The following is a 19009-nucleotide window of genomic DNA, read 5'->3' on the forward strand; positions in this document are numbered from 1 at the left end:
CCCAGTAGAACTGTAGGTTTCAAGAATTGGTTCCTCGAGCCCCCGAGCAAGGGTGGATCTGGAAGCTTGCGACTGTTTACGCCGACCAGCGACAAGGACAAAGAGTGCATCCGGGTGGCGCAGGAGCGCCATGCGGGAAGTAGAACCTGAGTGCTCTCACCAGAACCAACAGATTGCAAATCTTTCTGAAATTGATGGACTGGACGAGGACACAAAGAAGGTGAGGTGATATCCTGATTGATATGAAAATGGGATACCACCTTAGGGAGAAATTCCGGAACCGGACGCAGAACTACCCTGTCCTGGTGAAGGACCAGGAAGGGAGTTTGTATGAGAGCGTTGCTAGCTCGGAAACTCTCCTAAGAGACGAGACCGTTACTAGAAGGCCACTTCCCGTGAAAAACGGGAAGGGAGACATCCTTCAAAGGCTCGAAAGGCGGCATCTGGAGAGCAATTAGAACCTTGTTCAGATCTCAGGGCTCTAACGGCCGCTTGTACGGAGTGCTGAGAAGACAAACTCCCCGTAGGAACGTGCGTACCTGAGGAAGTCGTCGTTTCTGAAAAAATACAGATAGCGCTGAGACTTGTCCCTAAAGGGAACTGAGCGACAACCCATTTTCCTACCTAGATTGCAGGAAGGAAGGAAACATAGACGATGCAACCGGCCAGGGAGAAACACCCTGCGCCGAGCACCGAGATAAGAACATCTTCCACGTCCTGTGGGCAATCTTGGCGGACGTTGGTATGCTAGCCTGTCTCATGGTGGCAACCACGTCCTGAGGTAATCCTGACGACACTAGGTTCCAGGACTCAATGCCACACCATCCGGTTGAGGGCCGTAGAATTCAAATGGAAGAATGGCCCTTGAGACAGCCAGTCTGATTGGTCTGGTAGTGCCCCCGGTTAGCCTACCGTGAGGCACCACAGAACCGAGTACCACAACATCCTCGGCCAATTTGTAGCGACGAGGATGGCGCGGCCGCAGTCGGTCTTGATCTAGCGCAGTACTCTGGGCAACAATGCCAGAGGTGGCACCTAAGGTAGCTGGAACTGCGACCAATGCTGAACTAAGGCGTTTGCCGCCAGAGCTCGATGATTGTGAAACCGTGCCATGAAGCTGGCACATTGTTGTTGTGCCGTGACGCCATTAGATCGACGTCCGGCCTCTGTCAGCGGCGCCAGATCTCCTGAAACCCGTCCGGGTGAGGAGACCATACTCTTTCGGCCACACCTCAGCGACTTAGGAAGTCAGCTTCCTAGTTTCCACACTTGGGATGTGAATTGTGGATATGGTGGATGCCGTGTCTTCCACCCACATCAGAACCTGCCGGACTTCCTGGAAGGCTTGCCGGTTGCGCGTTCTTCCTTGGTGGTTGATGTATGCCACCGCTGTGGAGCTGTCCGACTGAAGTCGGATATGCTTGCTTTCCAGCCGCTGTTGGAAGGATTGTAGGGCAAGATACACTGCTCTGTGTTCAAGAACATTGATCTGAAGAGTGGACTCTTGCTGAGTCCACGTACCCTGAGCGCTGTAGTGGAGAAAAACTGCTCCCCACCCTGATAGACTCGCGTCTGTCGTAACTATCGCCCAGGACGGGGATAGGAAGGACCTTCTTTTTGACCAAGAGGTGAGAAGAAGCCACCACCGTAGAGATTCCTTGGCCGCCTGAGAAAGAACGACGACTCTGTTGAGGGACGTCGACTCCTCGTCCCATTGGCGGAGAATGTCCCATTGTAGTGGACGCAGTAAAACTGCGCGAAAGGAACTGCCTCCATTGCTACCATCTTACGTAGGAAGTGCATGAGGCGTCTCAATGTGTGCGACTGGTTCTTAAAGAAGAGCTTGCAGCCCGTAGTGAATGCTGTTTGTCTAGCGGCAGCTTCACTATCGCTGAGAGAGTAAGAAACTCTATGCCTAGATATGTTATCGATAGGGTCGGGGTCGGATCTGACTTTAAAAAGTTGATGATCCACCCAAAACTCTAGAGAGTCTCCAGCGCAACGTTCGGGCAGTGTTGGCATGTTTCCTAAGAGAGTGCCTTGACAAGTAGATCGTCTAAATACGGGACCACAGAGTGACCCTGAGAGTGCAGGACTGTGACTACTGCTGCCCTGACCTTGGCGAAGACCAGTTGGACTGTCGCTAGCCGGAAGGTAGAGCTACGAACAGAGGGTGTTCGTCTCCTATAACGAAGCGTAGAAACGCTAGTGCTCTGGATCAATCGGCACGTGTGGATAAGCATCCTTGATGCCTAATGATGCTAGGAAATATCCTTGGGACCTTGAGGCGATGACATGGCGGAGGGATTCCATCCGGAACCGCCTGGTGTCCACGAGCTTGCTGAGCATTTTTAGATCCAGAACGGGACGGAACGGCCCGTTGTTATAGGTACCGCAAAGAATTTGGGGTAAAAACCGTGACCTTGTTCCTGAAGAGGAACGGGAGTCATCACTCTTTCTGCCTATAGAGTGCACCCTGTTTGCAGAAGAGCAGCGGCCCGGCCGGGAGGTGGAGAAATTCTGAAGAATCGAGTTGGAGGACGAGAAGTGAGCTCTATCCTGTACCCGTGAGACAGAATGTCTCACACTCAATGGTCATTGACCTATGGCAGCTAAATATCGCCAAGGCGGGAGAGCCTGCTACCGACCGAGGCCGCAAGTCATGAGGAAGCCGCCTTGGAAGCGGGTTTTCAGACTGTCGCTTTTTTGGGCGAGACTGAGCCCGCTAAGAATCTTAGCTCCTCTGATCCTTTTGAGTCCACATTGGACGAGGAAAAATGGGACCTGCCCGAGCCTCGAAAAGGCCGAAAACCCCGACTGCCTCTTGCTCTGTTGGGGTTTGTTGTGTCCGGGCTGAGGAAAGGATGAATCCTTACCCCTGGACTGTTTGATGGTTACATCCAACGCTCACCAAACAGTCGGTCAGCAGAAAAAGGCAACTGGTTAGGCAACCTTTTTTGGAAGCAGAATCTGCCTTCCATTCACTTAACGAGCAGACCAGGCTCTGCTTAAAAACACGGAGTAGCGGAGGCTACCGCCGCACGGTTCGCAGAGTGCAGGACAACCTGAATCGCGTAAGAAACAAATGCAGACATTTGAGAGGTTAAGGATGCCACCTGCGGCACAGATGTACGTGTAACCGTGTCAATCTGTGTAAGACAAGCTGAAATAGCTTGGAGTGCCCCAAGGGAGAGAATGCCGGAGCCAACGGTGCGCCGACAGCCTCATAGATGGCTTTCGACCAGAGATCCATCTGTCTGTCAGTGGCATCTTTGAGTTTGCAGTTCCATCTCCCACTGCAACTATGGATCTAGCTACAAGCCTGGAGATTGGAGGATGCCGCTCGGGACATTGGGTCCAGTCCTTGACCAAGTCAGGGGCAGGGATAACGTGTATCCTAAGCCGTTTGGAGAAGCGCATATCTGGATAAGCGTGGTGTTCCTGGACTGCCTCTCTGAAGGCAGAGTGGTCCAGAAAAATACGTGAAGCTGACTCCTCCACTGGAGGAGCTGTGAGAAATAACCCACATTCTATAGATGGACGCTATAAGATTATTTACTATGGCGTCACAATCAGGTGTATCCAGATTGAGAGCGGTCTCAGGATCAGAATCCTGAGCCGCTACTTCCGCCTCATTACACAGCGAGTCCTGTTAGGACCCTGATGAAACCGAGGCCGCTCATAGCGAGCCCACTTAGGCTGTCTGGGACTGACGTCCGTGCAGAGCCGTGACTCTGGGATGCGTGTGACATTCCCGGAGCTGTTAGTTATTCACACTGAGGGGGGCCATGGATCAATGATTCAACAGTGCCCATATTGTGAGAGACATGTCCGGACTGCTAGGCTTCTAGTATCATAGCCATAGTCTCAGAAAAACTGTCAGTAAATACTGCAGACACCGTCCTCATCCCCTGGCCATTAGTGCATACAATGGGAGTCTATGTACCTGCCGGCCGTATAGCCGTACATGCTGTACCAGCTGTATAGAAAAACATGTGGTTCTGCACCTTTGTTTTACACAGAGAATATGCTGATAACTCCTCCGCATAATCCAGGAGGGTATATACAACGTGCGACCAAACAGTGCAATGTATATAGTACAAGCATATCTATAAGTGCACTTCTGCACTAGTGGGGTTAGCACCACCGGTGCTGCTTAACGCCTGTTACAGCGATTGTGTGACTATCAGAATGCCAGGGTCTTCCACACTTGTCTCTGTATCGTACAGAAACTGACACTAATGGCTGCCGGTGTCCTTGTAGAGAAGGAAGCCGTGGGCGTGCCTGAGAAAGTGCGGGAATCCGGATTCACAGTGCACACAGTGAGAGGGGTGGAGTATGCAAAACATACTCCAGCTCTCAGCTCTGCTCTATGCAGCGTCACGCCCCTACCCTGACTGTCAGGGCTGTGGGCGGTAACGAAGGGAGACTAGGCCCAGAAGCCGGGGACTCGAGTTAACAGCGCGGCCGCCGTAAAAGCGCGGGCCGCGCTGAAGTCCCCGGCGCACCACAAGTGCCAGCCGCGCCGCAGTTCCAGCGGCCGGCGCGACTGATTCATAGAAGTGGCCAGCGTCCCGCCCCTCTCCTGACTGGCAGGTCTGGGGGCGGGAACGAACGGAAGCAGGCCGCAAAAGCCGGGGACTCTAGTTATCAGCGCGGCCGCCGTAAAAGCGCGGGCCGCGCTGAAGTCCCCGGCGCACCACAAGTGCCAGCCGCGCCGCTGCCAGCGGCCGGCGCGACCGATTCCTGGAAGTGGCCAGCGTCCCGCCCCTCTCCTGACTGGCAGGTCTGGGGGCGGGAACGAACGGAAGCAGGCCGCAAAAGCCGGGGACTCTAGTTATCAGCGCGGCCGCCGTAAAAGCGCAGGCCGCGCTGAAGTCCCCGGCGCACTACAAGTGCCAGCCGCGCCGCAGTCCCAGCGGCCGGCGCGACCAATTCCCATAAGTGAGCCTGCTTCAGCAAAGCTGAATGAGGCCATGGCACAGGCGCCGCAGCGCTGATGTCCCCCGGCGCACTACAACACCCAGCATGCTGCGGTGTGAGCGCCAAATGCACGGGGACACAGAGTACCTTGAGGAAGCAGGGCCATGTCCCTGATGTACTCCGCTCCATCCAGCATCTTCTCCAGGGGCTGTAGATGGAGCACGGTCTCAGTGCCTGGAGACCGGTAAATCCCACTTCACCCAGAGCCCTGTAAAAAGGGATGGGGAAGGAATCAGCATGTGGGCTCCTGCCGCCGTACCCGCAATGGGTACCTCAACCTTACAAACACCTCCGACATACAGTGGGGTGAGAAGGGAGCATGCTGGGGACACTATATGTGTCCTCTTTTCTTCCATCCGACATAGTCAGCAGCTGCTGCTGACTAAAAAGTGGAGCTATGCGTGGATGTGTTCCTCCTTCGCACAAAGCACAAAAACTGGTGAGCCAGTGATCCCACTGGGGGTGTATAGCCAGAAGGGGAGGGGCCTTACACTTTTAAGTGTAATACTTTGTGTGGCCTCCAGAGGCAATAGCTATACACCCAATTGTCTGGGTCTCCCAATGGAGCGACAAAGAAATAAGAGTACATCGCAGAATATTACTGAAGAGTTCCTATACAAAACAAGAAGTCCGACTGCTTCAATAGAGGCCACACGAGCTTTCCAAGTAAAAGTCTAACATTTTCATGCATTTTACCTGGGCATCAATAGATTTGGCATCTTTCACAACAGGGTAAAACCTTGGGGTTTTAGTGGGATCTTGAAGACGTGGTGTACGTGGGATCTTTGGTGTTGTAGCACGGTGGGACAGCGGAGATCCTGGAACAGCTGTAGTCAGAAAAATACGGTACCATTTGATCAAATTACACATGCCAGATGTTCAAGTCTTTAAAAGATTACAACTGAAGAATGTAAAAACTGGTGACTGGTCAAATAAGAGTTCGTGTTAAGCCGAAATTAAGTTCAAATAGTTTTGGTGCTTAATCCAGAACTTTACATAAGGTGATGAAAAGCTCCATTTGCTGAAACCTTATGTATTGATTTTCATTTTATCAAGATTGGTTTGCAACCTGTGAATGGGAACATTTTTTTCTTAAATTAGTATTTAGGTATTGCTTAGCCTTCTGATGAGACTAGGTTTTAACAAGATAAACATTAGGCAATTTTAATAAATTGCCATGTGACCACCATAGGACCAATGCTGTTTAAATTTGAAGAGAAAAAGGTTAATAGACCGCGCTGCCGTAGATAAGAGGATCCAAGTAGAAGGAATGATTTTGTCTACAAATTTCAAAAAGCTTATGGCCTCTTCCTCAAGAAGACCCTATTTGTGCTGTCTCTTCCAGCTAACCACCATAGGACCAAGGCAGACTGTTACTTTTCTTGAAAGTCTTAAAAATCCAAATAATTGAAACGTTCTATAAAAGTGTAAAATACTTTTTTGCTCGGCTATTTGACAACGTAATCTGTCAAACAATATTCAAGCATTAAAGTGGTGAAGATCATAAGATCATACAACTGTAGGGCACATTTTCCTTATCTACTGAAGGAACTTTGCTAATACCACAGAATAAGTGAAAACGTCATTTAGCTGAAGAATGCTTTAAGTATCCATTTTAGTAAAATAAAATAATCACAAGGATTGTATTACAGTGATGTGAGGAAAACATTAAAAAGCAATGCAGCCAATACTATATATTACCTTCTGGAAAAATTGGAATATCCGGTGGCGTTTGAATACCCTCTGGATCAGTTGGCGTTTCCGGTGCAAGACTGTCAAATTCTTCTTTACTGATGAAATTAAGCTTCCTAAAATGCTCCAATTCCTGTTTAATTTTGAAACACATGAACATTAGATCTATGCTGTACAAGTTGCTGCAGTTTTTGTAGGATAGCGTAAATAACTATAAATTTATTTCTTTAAGTCTGCATTACAGCCATAGACTACCTGCAGCTGTGTACTACTGTTATGGATATTGCCGGCCAATTTCTACATTTTCTTGTAGTATGCATTGGCGGATGTGGCCACCTTTAAGGCTGAGCCCTTGATCTACCAAAGTATAGCTGGATCCCATTATTCCTTAGCTCCCATGAAGCCTGGGCAGAGACCAGTGAGGTTCTCAGAATAGGGGCCCATGAGTTATTGGCAGCTGACCCTACAAATTGTGATCAAATTGTATTCTAAATAATTCATGTTTTTTGCACATTTGGTACCATTTCATTGTGTTAAGGCCCCCCTAAAACCACACAGACTGTCAGGTTCAAATCTGTATGGGGACCCCAACAAATGATCATTAGGTGTGAGATCATGATTAGGCATGCCTGATTTTGGACTTAGAGCTATTGCCATAAATGTCTAGTGGTGGCTTATCTCACTCAGAACACAGGCAAAGAAGGCAGCCAGCCAAAGCTTGGTTCAGGTGACAGCCATCTAATGTGTATATGGACAACTTTCCCATTTATACATACACTTTAATGGCCACATATTCAACTACTGACAACAATGTCCTATAAAAATGCAGAGTCCCTATAATCTGTGTGCTCTAGAGCTACATAGTGTGTGGTTCTGCTTTCACATGGTTTATTAGTCACTCAAACTCCTGTTCAATACCTTTTTTATTAAATTATCACTTTGTCCATCATCTTCCATCGTCCATAAATCCTGTTCGTAGTAATATAGACCATCATTTATAGCCTTGGCTAGTTCAGAGGTGATCTTGGCACGAGATTCATGAAATCCAGTGCGATCGCCTCCAGGGTGTTTTTTGAGATTAGGAGGGGTCTGTGTTACAATGAGGATTTTATTAACATCTTGATCATCAATTTCATAGTCTGAATCATCATCAGACCAATCTGTGAAGTTGTTTTTACGACCCTGTAGAGGCTCCATCTCCTCGTCAAACATGAAGTCAAGTTCCTCTTGCTCTACTTCAGTTGCTTTGGTCAGCACTACAGAACATTGCACCTGCACACAACAGTAGAAAAGTCACGATCAAAAATCTGTCTACTCAATGAACATGGCTTCACAGAAAGTCTAATACTGTAGTAAGGCAAAAAAAAGTCAAGTGTAAGAGCCACAGTACACAATTATTTAACAAGTGTTAACGAAAAAGTGATGGCACAGTAAAAGGGGGTTTGCTGCGACCAAACACACTGAGGAGATGACTTGCAGTTCTTGTGAGCGGCACTATATTTATGGAGTCACACTGTTGCGTCTGTATATTGTTTACTTACGGCCACTGCTGGCACTGGTAACGATTGAAGGAGTGCTTGTGTTTGATAGCCAATCTGATAGTGTCACTGCGTTGAGGAACACATGATGGTGTCTCCGTGGTGTTGGATGTTGATCTCCCCGAGGTCAACCATCCTTACCTATGTAGTCTTCTACTAGGCATTGCTCCCACTAGCCAGTTTCCTACTCCACTCTGATGAGGGGCAAATACCCCAAAACAGCTGTCTGTGGATGGATACCAGGTTTTGGTATAAACGATTTCCTTGACTGGCGACTGCCCTTCCAGTAGTTGTTCCTTCCCGGTGAAAGACCTAGCTAGTTTCCTGCCAGCGCTGAGAAACATGTGATTGTGTCTCCGCGGCATTCTTCTTTTGCAAATGATCTAAGATAATCTGCCTTCAGAGATAAGGGAAAAATGGGCATTACCAGTGTGAGACATTGACAGAACAGTAAAACCTAGTCTCAATCACGTTAGCAGCTGCAGCTCTCACAGCTCTGCTGTACTGCAACACTGTTACAACTCTTCAAGCCTGTGAGATGGGACTGGAATCCCTGAGATGAACCTGCAAATATGTCAATTATATCAAGAGAGCGACTGTTAGGCTATGTGCGCACGTTGCGTAATTGCATGCAGTTACGCTGCGATCTGCACCGCAGCGTAACTACATGCGTCCTGCATAATCTATAGAGATTGTGCAGGATCCGTGCACACGTGGCGTATTAGAGCGCAGCGCTTCGGCTGCTGCCCGAAGCACGTGTTAGAAGTGACATGTCACTTCTTTCCTGCACTCTGCATGCAGCTCCTGCTCTGTCTATGGGAGGGGCTACATGCAGAGCGCATGAAATCAGCTTTTGTTTCTACAGCGATTTGAAGCGCACGTGTGCTTTTCAAATTGCTGCAGAAATTTCTGCAGGGCCAGTACGCAACGTGCGCACATAGCCTTACACAACACTGGTAACTTCCCCTTTATTTAAAATAAAGAAAACTGTATTCCTCCCCCCAGCAGCAGTTGAGTTTCACACATGGGGAGGCACCAGCATGGGTTCAGTCACCACTATTGAGTGTAGCAGCTTTACACGCACACTTAACTGCAGGTTCCAATGAACAAGCAGTCAGTGCAGGGGTCGTGGTCACAGTTGCTGCTCTCACTAAACTGAGAAGTGAATGAGCCCATATGCTGCTGCCTCTAATGAAAATCCTGCGGGGAGGTGGAGGAAGGGCCAAAAAAAAAAAAAAAAAAAAAAAAAAAAAAAAAAATAAAAATAGAGAATTTTGTTACTTACCGTAAATTCTTTTTCTTATAGTTCCGTCATGGAAGACCCAGACCATGGGTGTATAGCTACTGCCCCCGGAGGACACACAAAGTTACTACACTCAAAACGTGTAGCTCCTCCCTCCTAGCATATACACCCCCTGCTAGCCAGTCCTAGCCAGTTTAGTGCAAAAGCTGAAGGAGGACATCCACCCACAAGAAGAGAGAGTAAAATCCGGAAGAACCGGAACCTCTCTACAACAATAACAGCCGGTGAAGACACACGGAACAAGAAACCTGCCAACAGGCAATAGGGAGGGTGCTGGGTCTCCCATGACGGAACTATAAGAAAAAGAATTTACGGTAAGTAACAAAATTCTCTTTTTCTTTATCGTTCCTATGGGAGACCCAGGCCATGGGACGTTCAAAAGCAGTCCATGGGTGGGAATAAACAGACAACTGAGAAGCAGGCAAAACCTAACTTCACAAAATGGGCGACAGACGCCGGAAAGATGCGTCTGCCCAAGCCCGCGTCTGCCAAAGCATGAGCATGCCTTGGGTAGTGCTTCGAAAAAGTATGCAGACTAATTCGAGCTGCAGTCTGACAGACCTACTGAGCCGTAGCCTGGTGCCTGAAAGCCCAAAAAGGCGCCGACAGGTCTGATCAAATGTGCTCTGATCCCCGGCGGGGAAGGCACTTGAGTACACTTGTAGGTCTCGGAAATGGCCGACCTAAGCCAACGAACCAGGGTCGGCTTAGATGCCGAGAGACCGCTACGCTGACTAGCAGTCAGCACCAGAGAGAGGTGCACCGCCTAATAACGGCGGTGCGAGACACGTAGATCCGGAGCGCCCGCACCAGATCCAGGATATGCAACGCTTCCTCAAGCGATGAACAGGAGCCGGACAAAAGGAAGGCAGGAAAATTGCCCCGGATAAGGTGGAAGCAGTAACCACCTTAGGGAAAAAAGTCCGGAGTCGGACGGAGACCACCTTGTCTTGATGCAAAAGACCAAAAAAGGGGGTGACTCCGAGAGAGTGCAGCCAGAACTCTCTGGCGGGAAATTATAGCCACTAGAAAGACTACTTTCTGTGAAAGATGAAACAAAGAAACCTCCCCAAGAGGCGCAAAGGGGGTTTCCGGGAACCGGGAGGACCGGATTAAGGTCCCAGGGCTCCATAAGCCGCCGGAAAGGCGGAATGATGTGAGATGCGCCCTTAAAGGAGCGCACCGGAGCCAGCCGGACGATACGCCGCTGGCACATACTGACAGAGCCGAGACCTGTCCCTTAATGAGGGATAGTCCTAGCTGTAGACCGGACTGTGGAAGGGAAAGGGTCGGCAAGGCCAAAAAGGTCAAAGGACACTTTGGAGCTCGAGTCATAGCGGAGATGACTTCAGGAAGGATACCAGAAGTCGCCAAGACCCAGGACTCAAGAGCTACGCCGTCAATCTGAGAATCCAGAATTCTGACGGAAAAAACGGACCTTTTGAGAAAAGGTCTGGACGGTCCGGAAGATGCCATGGCAACCCAACGGACAGAAGGAGCAGGTCAGAGTACCAAGCCTGCCTGGGTCAGTCTGGAGTATGAGAATGACCCGACGGCCCCCTTTACTGATCTTGCGCAGGACTCTGGACAAGAGGTAGAGGGTGAAATACGTAAAGAGACGAAGCTGGGATCAAACATGAACCAGTGTGTCTACCGCAAAACCTGAGGATTGTGGACCACGGTTGGACAGCTGAAATAGTCTGCCTCGCAGTTTTCACATCTAGGATGTGGGCTGCGGATACGGTGGACTAGGAGTCCCTTGTCCACTGAAGAATGTTGAGCCGCCAAGATTGCCAGGCGGCTGAGTGTCCCGCCCTGGAAGCTCATGTAGGAAAACGCTGTCACGTTGTCCGACTGGACTCGAATGTGCCTAGCCGCCAACAGGTGAAGGCTTAGAGAGCTAGAAATACAGCTCTGATTTCCAGCACATTGATCCAGAGGGCTGATTCGGACAGAGTCCAAGCGCCCTGCGCTCCACGGTGGAGATATACTGCTCCCAAGGCGGATAGACTAGCATCCTGGTGAGGATCACCCGGGACGGGGCCAGGAAGGAGCGCCCCTGAGACAGAGTGGCCGAAGCCACCACTGAAACGAGCCCCTGGTCAGTGGCGAAGCCACCACCCCGTGGGAGGAGGGAGTTCGCTTGTACAGCGGAAAACATCCAGTCTCAGAGGACGCAGGAGAAATTGGGCAAGGAATCGCTTCCATTGACGCCACCGTCTGACCAGCACCTGTATATGGTGTCTGATAGAACGACGTCGACCGCCAGCGGAGGGACTACTGATCGACTAAGAGCAGCTTCACAAGTGCCGACAGTCTCGAATTGCGTCCCGGAGAACCTCTGGTTCGAAGTCAGAGTGGACTTGGACAGAAAGACAAGCCACCCGAATAGGTTAGAGTGGCGAGAGTGAGCGAAGCACTCTGCTAAGAGTCAGCACTGGATGAAGCCCCGACAAGAAGGCCGTCCAGGGCAAAAGATCACTGCCAATCCCTAGGGGTGCAGGACCCTAATCACAGCTGCCCCAATGAGAATACTCGAGGGGCCGTGGCTAACCCCAAGGGAAGAGCCACGAATTGGACCATTCCGATTGTCAAAACGTAGTCGACGCTGGTGTGAAACTGCGATTGACCCCTGCAGATAGGCATCTCTGATGCCGATGGCTGCTAGGGAATCTCCTTGGGTTCTTGATTGATCCGGTGAAAAACACACGGAACAAGACCGAGACTCCATGTGAAAACGCCACACCTGACTATGCTTGAAAAGCTAAAGATCCAGGTCGGAAGGCACCGCCCTCTTCGGGGACTAGGAATAGATTCAAGCAAAAATCTCAGAACCGTTCCCAGTCGGGAACCGGTACAATTACTCCATTGGCCTGCAAGAAATGCCACGGCCTGTGAGAAGGCGGCGGCCTTGGAGCCGGGAGGAGTTGACAGAAAAAAATCTGTTTGGCGGGTGGACAGAATTCCATCCTGTAGCCATGGGAGATATAATCCCGCCCCCAATGAACGGAGACGTGTTAGAACCATACGTCGCCAAGTGGAGAGAGCCTGCCACCGACCAAGGAGGTTGTTGGCGTGGCTAGATAGCTCGGAGGAAGCTGACTCAGTGGCAGCATCTCCTGCGGTCTTCTGAAGACGCAGCTTCGAGCCATTTGGTTCTATGAACCTAGGCCGAGCTAGAGGACGATCAGATGGAGGAACGGAAACCACCGAAACCTCAACTGATTTGTGGCAAGGAAACTACACTCCCCGCCAAGAGCTTCCTTAATTTCATCCAGTTGGCTCCGAAGAAACTGGTCCCACCAAAGGGGAGCCCAGCAAGGAACCTCTATAGAGGAATCTGCCTTCCATTTCCGAAGCCACAGGAGCCTGCGGATAGCGAGGAAAGTAGCCAAGACCACCGCCGTGCGGTGTCCAGCATGGCAGACCTGGCATAGGATGAAAAGACTGAAGTCTGGAAGTTCAGGCAACCGTTTTGGGCATAGAGTCCCTGTGAGGGAATGCATCTCCTCCAGAGAAGCAGAGAAGGTACAAAAAAACCGCACTGCTGTAAAGCTGAGGAGAACGAAGCTCCTGCCGCCCCCATACCGACTTGGCCAAAAGGACAACCGGGCAGACCGCAAAACCTTAAGTGAGGAGCCATCAGCCACTGACATAACGGTCCGGGCTGAGCCACCTGAGGTGAATGAGCCCACTTCATGACCACCATTGGTGGACAGGGGAAACACAGTCCTCAGAATCACGCTTCATGGGAAGCGACTGTCAGAGCGGATCCTGGGCTTGGTCACAGGGGCCTGAAAACTGGAGAGGTTAAGGAACACACGTTGTGTTCGCCTAGGTAAGGTAACTCCGGCGGATTGAGGTCCAGTACAAAATTAATGTCCCGTGGGATCCTTATAGAGGTGCAGTCAGCCACTGATACAACTATCCGGGCTGAAATTCTAAACACCGGAGTGGCCACCCTTGGCGAATGAGTACACTCCTTGACCACCTCTGATGGGAGGGGGAAACAGGCAGCAGAACCCCGCTGTGGGGTCTGCAGGACAGGCTGTGGGCTTGGACGCAGCGGGCTGAAAACTGGAGTGGTTAAGGAACACACTCCTCGTCCTGTTAAAGGTATACTGATGCCTTTCTGCCAGCGGGGAATACTCCCCTGATACAGGCGGATGGAGGTCCAGTACAAGTATAATGGACGTAATCCAATCATTCGCATCTGCGTCACCTACGGACGGATCAATGTACATAAAGTAGCGTCCGAGCCCCTGGTAGAGACATCCTCCTCGTCCAGTGAGTCAGCTCGTAATCGGAGCTGCGGGACGGGGAGGACAGGGGACCCTGCGTCTCCCTGTCAGGAGGACGGGGTCTGAGCCCAGAAGGAGAGTCCCTTGTGAGCTTTGCTGAGCGAGCTGAAGCAGAAAACGCCCTAAGAAGGGGGCTGCATGCTCAGCAGATGCCGGGACAGCCGACCCCCGGAAATAGGATTCCCCCAGGGGTCAGCCACCGAAACCGGAGCAGCTGGAGGGACCATTAATGAGCCTCCAAGCTGAGGGGCCACAGTGGTTATGAGCTCGGTACAGCAGTACGAGACTACCTGCAGTGGATAATAAAACCAGCCTGCAGCCTCGCTCTGTGAGACATGCTGCAGAGGTGGGGGCTCTGTCTAGAATGGCCCCCAGCATAAATAAACGGATAAAATAAGCAGCTGCACAAACCGGAGGTCGTGGCTGCAGATCGTTTAAACAGACATGTCTGTGCCCTCTATCCCTCAGAAACCAAACCGAATATAGATACCAAGGTAGAGTATACTAACAAAAACCGAATAATTCTATTACCTTAAAATCAAAATATTTATTAGACATATATGCCACAGAGTACATACAAACGTAAAATTATATTAAATAAACATCAGAAAGGAAGGTGAGAAGTTTTTCCCTTCCTCCACCCTTCCTAGCATACGGAGGTCGGCGTTCTAATGGGTCAAAACGCCCCCGTTCCTCGTCGACTGATGTCCTATACTGACCCTCCACTCACTTTCAAGAGGACATAGAGTGTGTCTAAATAGCAGTGGCTAAAGTGTGACACCAAAAAGAAGGCCCACAGAGTTATAAGCACAAATAAATTGTGCAAGGAAAGACACTACGTCCGTCACTAATCGTCTGTCATAGACTAGCAGGGATGGGCCAAACTATGTCATCAAGTCGACATGTAATAAAAGATTTGACATAAGCTGTTATTTGATATATTTAAGATATTTAAATTAAGCTGTTATTTGTCCAGAATTCACCCAACGCGTTTCGCCCCCTAGTCAGCAAAAAAGGGGCTCATCAGGGGTATAACAGCATGGATCCTTGAAACACACAGCTTCAAACCTAAAATAGAACAAAGAGTTTGTTTCATCTCAGACCAAAGAAAAAACTGTTGTGATCACCATAACATAGCAAAGAAGATAAGGATAATCAGCACTGACCATTATAAAGCCGTACCAAGACCATTAGATAATATGGTACATCCTCCAGAGAGCAGTAGTACAACACCACTTCAAGCACCTGACAATCAGAAACAGAAGAGGCATTTCTTTCTTATAGGAAATGAATAGGCTCTGTGGAATATATCTTTAACTGAAAAAATAATAATAATACAGTCCGATACCTGATAGAATCGCTGCTAACCGTAAAGTCTGGATAAGGTTCAGGCTAGATTGCCACCACAGACAGTATCCATATGTCCAGAAAATTTTTATATGTCCACAGAATTTTTATATGTCCAGAGAACTTTTGGGGTCACATATAGTACACAACCTTAACAATAAAAACAAATAAACCAATCAGAGCCATCCTCAATTGGGCACCAATAGATCGTGCCCCCCACCAGTATAATAGTGAAAAGAAGTGCTTAGTTCCCATGACACCTCAATACTTATGATGTGTACATCACACCAGATAAAATATATACATACCCAGGATTTCAAGAAGGCAACGATTTAAACAGAGTCCTATGATAGCATTTGCGCCCTCTGTAATGCCAATCATATAGAAAACAGTGTTGGCAGAAATCCTAATGTTTGCACAAAAGCCCATACATCTAACAACATACAACATAGAGAATCCAAATACCTGAATATCATGAAGGAAAACAGTCCCCAGGTAACGATATGTACTCCATCTGGGCGTCCACTCACTGACTGACACTCCATATCCCATTTAAATAGTCAAAAGTCGCGCCAAAACACAGGAGAGGAAGTTTCCTGTCTGGGCCGTGCAACCACCAATTTCTGCCATCTCGATCCCCCGCCGGTGGTTCCGACGTAGAAACGTTCCTATAGACTGCGCAAGCGCGTTAACCATCTCGCGCCTGCGCACTGTGAATAACGACAGTCACATTGACCGCGTCTATCAGTGCAACCGACAAATAATCCCCACGGTTCATTCGCCCGTACCAATAGTTCTGACACGAACAGTTCCCATATACTGCGCGTGCGCATAATGAGACATGCTCACGCCAGAATAACATGCGCAGACACGTTGGGATAGGGGGAAAGCGCCGTTAGGACATATCCCTCTATGGTTCTGACATAAATAGGGCGATAAACTAACCAGGGAGTATACATAATATGAATAATATATACAGTATACCCAGGCAGAGGAATGTGCGCAGAAATAAATCCGGGTAAGTACACATAAAATGTGTTCTGATTGGTTTATTTGTTTTTATTGTTAAGGTTGTGTACTATATGTGACCCCAAAAGTTCTCTGGACATATAAAAATTCTGTGGACATATAAAAATTTTCTGGACATATGGATACTGTCTGTGGTGGCAATCTAGCCTGAACCTTATCCAGACTTTACGGTTAGCAGCGATTCTATCAGGTATCGGACTGTATTATTATTATTTTTTCAGTTAAAGATATATTCCACAGAGCCTATTCATTTCCTATAAGAAAGAAATGCCTCTTCTGTTTCTGATTGTCAGGTGCTTGAAGTGGTGTTGTACTACTGCTCTCTGGAGGATGTACCATATTATCTAATGGTCTTGGTACGGCTTTATAATGGTCAGTGCTGATTATCCTTATCTTCTTTGCTATGTTATGGTGATCACAACAGTTTTTTCTTTGGTCTGAGATGAAACAAACTCTTTGTTCTATTTTAGGTTTGAAGCTGTGTGTTTCAAGGATCCATGCTGTTATACCCCTGATGAGCCCCTTTTTTGCTGACTAGGGGGCGAAACGCGTTGGGTGAATTCTGGACAAATAACAGCTGAATTTAAATATCTTAAATATATCAAATAACAGCTTATGTCAAATCTTTTATTACATGTCGACTTGATGACATAGTTTGGCCCATCCCTGCTAGTCTATGACAGACGATTAGTGACGGACGTAGTGTCTTTCCTTGCACAATTTATTTGTGCTTATAACTCTGTGGGCCTTCTTTTTGGTGTCACACTTTAGCCACTGCTATTTAGACACACTCTATGTCCTCTTGAAAGTGAGTGGAGGGTCAGTATAGGACATCAGTCGACGAGGAACGGGGGCGTTTTGACCCATTAGAACGCCGACCTCCGTATGCTAGGAAGGGTGGAGGAAGGGAAAAACTTCTCACCTTCCTTTCTGATGTTTATTTAATATAATTTTACGTTTCCATGTCCCTCTATCCCTCAGCCCAGGCCCCCACCTGTCACAGCGTGGAATCTCTGTGCCTATGCAGGCACAGAGAACGCTGAGAAAATGGCGACCGGAGCGAGGAGAGGGGGCGGGGCCTACTCTGAGAGCGGCAAATGAGGTAGCCAGGGGAGGGAATCCTTCCTCAGTGAGGAGTGTCCCTTCCCTGTGCTGCGCAGCCGCTGGGCGGAGCCACACTGTCCCTCTGCTGACTGACATGCAGAGACAGTGGAAACCGAAACTAGGCCTCAGGCGAAGCCGGGGCCTAGAGTAAAACATGCGGCCGGCGTGCAGGCACCATCGGCGCGGTTCTCCAGTGAAAACTGGAGAACCGGCCGGAAATGTTAACACCAAACATAAAACACACTCCCCCAATAATAAACATAAAGGACCCCTGGAAAGACCACTTTCTGTGGTAATAACGTCTCATATACTTAGCTTGTGAGACGCAGGTTGCCAGGTTCCTGGGGGATGATAGCTCCGTCCAGCAGGATCCTGCAAAAGGGCTGCGGATGGAGACCGGTCTCCTGCAAAGCAGTGAGAACCGTGTTGGCTCCCACTTCAAGTCAGAGCCCCAGCATGGGATGGTGAAGGAGCGCGGCATGAGAAGGCTCCAGCCTTGGAAAATCAACCTTAACAGCACCGCCGACACAGTGGGGTGAGAAGGGACATGCCGGGAGTCCAGCTGGACCCGCTTTTCTTCCAAATCTTTGATCCAGAAGGAAAAATCAAAAATCAAAATCAGAGATGCATGTGTGTGTGTGATCCTCCTGAAACACAAAGCATTGAACTGGCTAGGACTGGCTAGCAGGGGGTGTATATGCTAGGAGGGAGGAGCTACACGTTTTGAGTGTAGTAACTTTGTGTGTCCTCCGGGGGCAGTAGCTATACACCCATGGTCTGGGTCTCCCATAGGAACGATAAAGAAAAATAAAATTCGCACTGCACTCGCATTACACCAGTGTACCGCGAGTGCAGAGTGAGACTGGCAATAGTCGGCAACGGAGGAGAGAGGGAGATTAATCTCTCCCTCTCCTCCGCAGCTGTGGTCCCATCACGATTGGACCTCAGTCGCAGTGACACTCGGCTCCCGCTGTGCTGCCAGCGTGAGCAGAGTGTCATGCGAGGATCACAGTAGATCCCAGTGTGGCCCCGGCCTTATACAAACTATAGCTCATTAATGAATTACAACCGTAAGCTTTTTTTAATAGGTCATTTTAAAAATCTGCAAGCTGGCAACTATTTGCTGTGAAAACCAATCTTTTGATAAACAGGTTCACAAGTTAACATTGAGATGTTTTACTGGATTGCACTTTTTACTACTAATAAGGCACATAAGGTAGAATAAAGATCAGCACATTGAGCACTGGAGCAAGTAAATTACTGTGGAAACCATGCTGACTTCTCTGGTTACATATATGTAGTTTTCATGATTAAAAGGGGTGTCCAAATTTCCATACAATCAAAACATATATTTAGCTGTAGAGTAGAATATATGCATTCCCAGATTATACCTCAACAATGTCGCCCAAACATTGGTTCTTTTCCAGCATACCTTTGGTTTTACTGGAGATGTTCGGTGTCTTCTCTTCACCTCAATCCATGGCTCAGAATCTAACTCTGGTAGACTTGCAGACAAGCCTTTTGGCATGGTTTGTAAATTGCTTGGCTCGGTCTTCTGAAATAAGGGACATCCTTTCGTTGGAGTACTAGGAGCAGATCCTAAGAGGAATTAAAGAAAGGGTTTCGATCAACAAGCCTACAGTATATTTACTTATACAAGACATTGTGTGTAATAATATACACACTGCCAATTTCTAAAAATAAGGGATTGC

At 48.8% G+C, this 19009-nt stretch overlaps 1 protein-coding gene across 2 annotated transcripts in view; it reads right to left on the minus strand.

Annotated features, from left to right (window-relative positions):
* The window catches only part of LARP1B (La ribonucleoprotein 1B), a 57151-nt gene that overhangs the window by 7973 nt on the left and 30169 nt on the right, over nt 1–19009 (minus strand). For both annotated transcript variants that reach the window (XM_075348718.1, XM_075348709.1), the window contains 4 exons: nt 18730–18896; nt 7594–7947; nt 6685–6808; nt 5680–5810 (listed from right to left, as the gene is read on the minus strand). In XM_075348718.1, coding sequence (XP_075204833.1) covers nt 5680–5810; nt 6685–6808; nt 7594–7947; nt 18730–18896 — 776 coding nt within the window. The remainder of the gene's footprint in view (nt 1–5679; nt 5811–6684; nt 6809–7593; nt 7948–18729; nt 18897–19009) is intronic.

Source organism: Anomaloglossus baeobatrachus, chromosome 1, assembly GCF_048569485.1.
Source record: "Anomaloglossus baeobatrachus isolate aAnoBae1 chromosome 1, aAnoBae1.hap1, whole genome shotgun sequence".
Taxonomy (NCBI): domain Eukaryota; kingdom Metazoa; phylum Chordata; class Amphibia; order Anura; family Aromobatidae; genus Anomaloglossus; species Anomaloglossus baeobatrachus.